At 41.2% G+C, this 6,240-nt stretch overlaps 1 protein-coding gene across 1 annotated transcript; it reads left to right on the top strand.

Moving 5' to 3' along the window:
* The first annotated feature begins 23 nt into the window (after positions 1 to 23).
* Positions 24 to 6,240, top strand: pex16 (peroxisomal biogenesis factor 16). Its single transcript, XM_081605617.1, has 11 exons — positions 24 to 308; positions 1,207 to 1,242; positions 1,616 to 1,692; positions 1,805 to 1,938; positions 3,077 to 3,177; positions 3,333 to 3,410; positions 3,830 to 3,976; positions 4,224 to 4,296; positions 4,888 to 5,007; positions 5,187 to 5,251; positions 5,862 to 6,240. The coding sequence occupies exons 1-11, from the start codon at positions 176 to 178 to the stop codon at positions 5,918 to 5,920; spliced, it is 1,023 nt and encodes a 340-aa protein (XP_081461743.1). The 5' UTR covers positions 24 to 175; the 3' UTR covers positions 5,921 to 6,240.

The raw sequence follows: 6,240 nt of genomic DNA, 5'->3' as shown, positions 1-6,240 counted from the left end.
AGCGGACTACATCCGATAGAGGGCACCACAGCAACATTTAGGAGGAGAAGAAGAAGACTCAAAAGACGCGGAAGTTTGTTTGTTTTTGTAAAATCTGATGTGAAAGTGGAGAAAACTGAGGTCGAATGTAAACCGGTCGGCTGAAAAGGGAGTTATTGCTTTAGTTTGAGTTGAAATGCCGAACTTTAAGGAATCAATCGATGCTTTAAGTCGCGTTTATGAGCGATATACGGAGTTTGTTCGGAGGAATCCTGCAGCTACTGCTCAGCTGGAGAACACGGTGCGAACCCTGTCCTACCTGATAGCAGGTGAGTCCAGCTCAGGAGCCTCCCTAAAGTATTCACACCCCTTGGAGCTTTGCACATGTTGTCTCATTCCAGCCACAAACCTCGGCGGTAAACCGACACAAAGCACCAAAGAACTGTAAAATAGATTGAAAATAATAAATGGTTTCGAATTTAAAAAGGGTCATTGTAAACGATCTTTGTTTTGATGCCACCGAATAACAGAACAACTATTAGCTGTTAAACTTTTAGGAGATGCACAATTTATTTCTAATTATAATGAGATAATTTCACTGTCCGTCATCTCTGACATGGGAATATGTTGTTTCCATCTGTCAGAAATCATCCATAAAACAGACCAAAGTGAAGAAAAACACCATTAACAAACATAAATATAAAAATTAAGCAACATTTTCATAAAGTTGAACTAATAAAAGCATTAAACCATCATTAAGATGTGTTTCTTTCAATTTGGAGGATGGATTTGCTGGTGCCTAGGAAGAAGATTCCCAAACAAGGACAAAATGAGTTTTGAGGAACTTTGTGGAGTCCAAGCAACCTGCACCAACACTGAACATCACCTGAACGCACCATCCCTAATGTGAAGCTTGGTGGTGTCAGCAGCATGCTGTGGGAAGCTGCATGGGTCTAAATCAGAACAGTCCTGTAAGAAAACCTGTAGAAGAACTGAGACTGGGGTCAAAGTTCAGCTTCCAGCAGGACAACCAGCCTGAGGTGTTATGGGATGGTTGGATCAGAGCAGAGTCACATCATGCCGGACGGCCAGATGAAGAGCTCGGCTGGAAGAGTTCAGGCCGAGGAGGAAACTGACATGTTGCTGCAGGACAAACTTCGTCTCTCGGCTCTGTGGGAAACGGTTCCATGTCTGCAGGAGCTAAAATCTCTGCTGCTTTCATTTCAGGGCGCTTCGCTGATTCTCACGAGATTTCTGAGCTTGGTGAGTAAAGTTCTGCTGCAGCCGTATCTGACACACTAACACCTCAGAGGACCTCTGACCTCGAACATGCAGGTCAGAGGTCATTTCTCCGTCTGTCTGGAATCACATATAACATGCACTTTGCTCCGTTAAACTGGATTTTAATTTGTGGAAAACAAATTTAACCTGAAGAAGATTATTCAAATGTTGTGGTGGAAATATTGTTTTTCTTCTTCTGTTTTAATTTGGAACCAATCATAAACCTCCTTTATGTCAGACTCACTTCTGTAAGACGGTACAAATCTTTCATTCGGTGGTTTAGAGTCCATGAATTTGCTCCTGATTGGTCAGGACAGTTTTTCTCTATAATCTTTGTTTTCTGTCATATTTTCAGTCTATTCTGCCTCCAACCTGCTGGTCCTGTTCAACGACAGCGTCCTGCGTAAAGGCCTGCGATGCGCCTTCTCCCCGGTGAGCTCGGCTGTAATTCACCCTCCTGCTGAGTTTCCATCATTTCCTGACCGTCAGGCAGATTAAAAGGTAACTTTTTCTGAACTTTTCCCTCCTGCTGCTGCCTGTCCAGCCTCTGTCCCAGCAGAGGCTCCTCACCTGGCTGTCAGTCCTGGAATATGTGGAGGTTTTCCTGGAGATGGGAGCCGGGAAGCTGTGGGGGGAGGCGGGCCGCTGGCTGGTCATCGCACTCATCCAGATTTTCAAGTAAAAATCTCTTAATTCTCCACTATCAGCATTAAAACTGTTAAAATGTTGAAGAATTCCTGTAAATTTTACTGTAATCAGGAGGCGGGAAGATGGTTGTTACACATGAAGGAAAACTGGTATTTTTAATTAACAAAATAAAACTATAGTAAAAATTGTAAACGAGAATAAATACAGGAATTTTTCTCTAAAAATGAAATCAAATATCAGTAGAATGAAATTACGGAGCCTCATAGGTGCCCAGCTGGTCTGCTGGTCTGTTTTGTAAACAGTCACAAATGTCAATTAAAAATGTTAAATACACACATTTAAAGAGCCTCAGTGCTTATTATTATGAACTCTTTGGTTTATGTCTGACTGTGTCAGGCTGAGATGGAAACGGCCTTTAGACCATTCAGACCAAAACAAAAGAATCAATTAGATCATTTATTACCAGGCGATAATAACTCAGAAATAGTCCAAATAGTTTGGATGTATTTGTTTCTTTCTTTCCTACCAAACGTTTCTGTTTATTTCGTAGGTTTGTGGTTCATTTCTATACCAAAGAAAAAGGTGCAAAACTTCAGATATTTCACAACGAGATAATAACATTCATGGAAAAACCTCACATTATTTACCTCATATAATAGCAGGAAGGAAAGACAGACTTACTGTCTCAATGATGCTGCATGAACTGATCAGTGCGTTACCGAGAGGGAACGCAAAAAAAAAAAAATCATTCTTGACCGCTAGAGGCCTCCGTATGAAATAAATACATTAAGCATTTCCCCATGAAAATAAATCAAATACAAAATAAAATGGTACTAAAAAATAAGAAAAATAAAATTGGGATTTTTGCATAAAAATGAATAAAATAATAAACTAAATGAAAACAAATTGATTAATAAAAATAAATTGGGCTTTTTAAAATAAAAAAATAAGTAAAACAAGAATAATAAAAAGAAAATGTGTTTATATAAAGAAATCAAATAGTAATAAGTAAAAGGATTGGCATTTTTTAAAATATAAAATAAAAATAATATAATGAAAATAAAAATAATGGGCATTTTCTATATAAAAATAAAATACGAAGAAATTAATCAAACATAAGACAGAATATTGTCATTTTGCTCTTAAAGCTGCAGTATTTCTGTTCCAGAGCTGCTTTTCGTCTCGTTCTTCTTCTGCTGTATAAATCCGGCCTGCAGACTTCACCTCCCATAATCCCCCTGGACAGAGGCTCTGAATACGTCTCTGAAGGTCACACTTATTTACATTTTTTATCACTGCTTATGTGTGAATGTTTTTAACCTTCGTTGTTTTGTAATCATTTTAAAATGAGCAGGTCTGAGAACACAGCCCTGTGGGACTCCTGCAGGGTAAATGTTGTCTGATCGGGGTGTTTTCCTCCACAGACGACCCCAGCGGCGAGGATGATGATGCCTGCTTTGTGGGTCAAAGGTCAGGCCGTGTAATCAGACCTCTGGGCAGCGGTGAGAAACTTTTAACGAGTGAAATCCTCTAAAAACGCCGTAAAGATGAAAATGATCCACATGTTGGGATCCGGAGATTTTTTCTTTTCCAACGTCTTCACTTTAATTTCTGTCACGCTGTTTGGTAGCTTCTCATCCCATAATAGCTCAGTTATGGGATGAGAATTTATATGTCATAAAATGTAACTACAGACTAAAATGCAAAATAATCTGGAAAAGTTTCCTGGTTTTTATGTTTGAGGCATAAATTATTAACCAAACTCCCCAGAAAAGGTGGGAATCGCCATGGCAACCAGCAGCATCGTCTCTCTTATAATTTCAGGTTCAGGTTAAATGTGTCAGAACAGGAATTAGTCGTTTCAGACTGAAGGAAAGTTTCAGGAGAGATTTCAGAGTGACATGAAATCTGCATGTTGTAGCTCCGCCCCTGCAGAGCCGGCTGTGGGGCGCGGCGGCGCCGGCGAGGAAGAGGAGGAGCAGCCTGAGGGAGAGCCGCCCGCCGACCGAGCTCAGCTTCCAGGAGACGCTGGCCGAGTCGGTTTACGTCAGCCGGCCGCTGGTTCACCGTATCCTTCCACCGACTGAAAGCAGATCCTGTTTGAAGCTGCAGCGCCCCGTTGCACCACTAGAGGGAGCTGGTTCTGTCTGCTGCTGCTCAGATTTAATGGTTCAACTGGTTTCAGCTGAAGCTTTATGTGAACAAGAAGTTATGGAGCCGGATCCTCGATGTCTGTCGTCCTTCCACCAGATTTTACCACCTGAATTATTAAGTGAGAAGTAGCTGCTGTTTTCCTTGAGTTTTCCGGACGACAGTCCTGTGTCTCGGGGTTTGTGGGAAGCGGTCGTGGAAGCCGTGGCTCGTCTCCGCCGCCCTGGAGCTTTCCAGGTGAACAAATAACTTCCTCCTGGCTAAAGCTAGTCTAGAGGATAATCCTGGATGCTGCCGTTTCTTTAATGATGTTTCTGTTGATTCATATTTTTAGGCTTTTTGTTCTTATTTCTTCATGTGGGTTTGATCAAATCTTTCAGAAAACAGGATTCGATCCTCAATACGGTGAAAAACGGAAAACTTTATGAGATGATTGTTTTTTTCCTGTTGAAATGTTTTTATCAGTAAATCGAAGCTCAAACCGATTTATTATGAGATAAATAATCAGCTCTATGGAGCTAAATTGAGGCCATAAAGTTTTTTCCCCTAAAAAAAAAACTGGAAAAAATATTAAATTAACAGGAAACAGGGTAAAAACAGATTTGCAATTGGGGGGAAAATGGATTTGAAACTAAACTGAAAAAGGATTTCCAAGTGGAAAAAAATACACAAAAAAAGTCCCAAACTACTTTTCATATAAAATATTTTTAAACATACATTTTGGCCCTGATTTAGTTCCGTAGCAGTGAGTTTGCCTCGCTGCAGGACCGCAGAGCGACTCCCCCTCCAGAGTGTGTGGAAGCGATTCACTGGTTCCTGTTTCTGCAGCTTCGCCGTCCTGAGCGACGCCAAGCTGGAGAACCGATGGGAGAAAGCCGAGATGAAGAGGCGGGCCTTCCTGTTGTGCTACTACCTGCTGCGCTCGCCGTTCTACGACAAATACTCCGAGTGAGTCAAACATCCAGACGAGCTCCGGACCAAACTAAACGCCCAGATTAGTGAAAATCAACACTTCAGTAAAAATAAAAAATAAAAAAGAGATCCAACAAAATCCACAATTTATCATAAAATCATTTTTCTTCAGTGAAGTGAAAATCTGATTTGTGTTTTTCTCTTTTTGTCTGCAGGGAAAAGATCATTTTCCTGCTCAGACTTCTGGCGGATCACGTCCCGGGAATCGGACTCGTGGCGCGTAAGTCGGGTCATGATGAGACTTTTCAATCGAAACGAGACTAAAACCGGAAGCACGAGGGTCAGAGTGGGAATTTTTTGTTGTAGAAATTACAAATATAAAGTCATAAAATGAGAAGATTAAAGACTAAATTTTGTCAGAATAAAGTTTTAAAGTGACTAGAAAAATGAGTGAAGCTTCGACGTGAGCAGCCGAGTCGGTTCCTGGATCTTTGTGCTGAAGAGACTCAAACGTTTCAAAGTTCAGCTGCTGAGAATCTGATGAAAGGATGAATTATTCAGCACCTTCTGCAAAACTTTTACCAAATAGTCTCATTTTATTTTCATTGAATAGGAGATAAAATGACCACTTTCTGCTGATATTACAACTTTTAACTGGTAATATTATGAGTTTATTCTCATATTACAATTTATTTCTTGCATCATTTTGTATTTATTTCATTATTTTGACTTTTTTCTTGCAACACTGACTTTTTCTGGTAACATTATTTTATTCTCGTGTTTGTTGGATGAGTATTTGCAGGGTTTGTTGCTATAACTCTCCAGGGGGAGCGGATGGATGCTGGTTTTGCTTCAGAGAAACATCTGAACCCGTCTCTGCGTGTTTTCAGGCCCTCTGATGGAATACCTCCCCACCTGGCAGAAGATCTACTTCTACAACTGGGGATAAGCCTCCGTGGATCCGACTGGAAGCTGGACTAACATTCAATTCCACACACTTTGCTCAGACTGAAGTTGTGTTTCTGATCCGGTTTGGCGAACAGCGAAGCGGCGTTTCTCCATTCCTGCAGCCTGTGATTTACGCTGCGTCGCCACGGTGACGGCGCCGGATGATTTGTGGCCGGACCGCACAGATTCGCTCCGTTGCTGCAGCTCGGAGAGCGCCGACGCTTCCCCAGAACCGCTGCTCCTCCTCCAACCATAGAAAACTCTAAATGTGAATCATTTCCCTGCAGAAATAAAATTGCAGCTGTGAAGAGAAACGAGAAA

This window comes from Poecilia reticulata, chromosome 3 (assembly GCF_904066995.2).
Source record: "Poecilia reticulata chromosome 3, P_reticulata-male-v2, whole genome shotgun sequence".
NCBI lineage: Eukaryota > Metazoa > Chordata > Actinopteri > Cyprinodontiformes > Poeciliidae > Poecilia > Poecilia reticulata.
This window is presented reverse-complemented; position numbering and strand designations above follow the sequence as displayed.

Coding starts and splice junctions, on each gene's coding strand:
- pex16 (XM_081605617.1), top strand. CDS start 176: ATGCCGAACTTTAAGGAATCAATCGATGCTTTAAGTCGCGTTTATGAG. Junction 309..1,206: donor CCTGTCCTACCTGATAGCAG/GTGAGTCCAGCT, acceptor CTTTCATTTCAG/GGCGCTTCGCTGATTCTCAC. Junction 5,252..5,861: donor GGGAATCGGACTCGTGGCGC/GTAAGTCGGGTC, acceptor GCGTGTTTTCAG/GCCCTCTGATGGAATACCTC.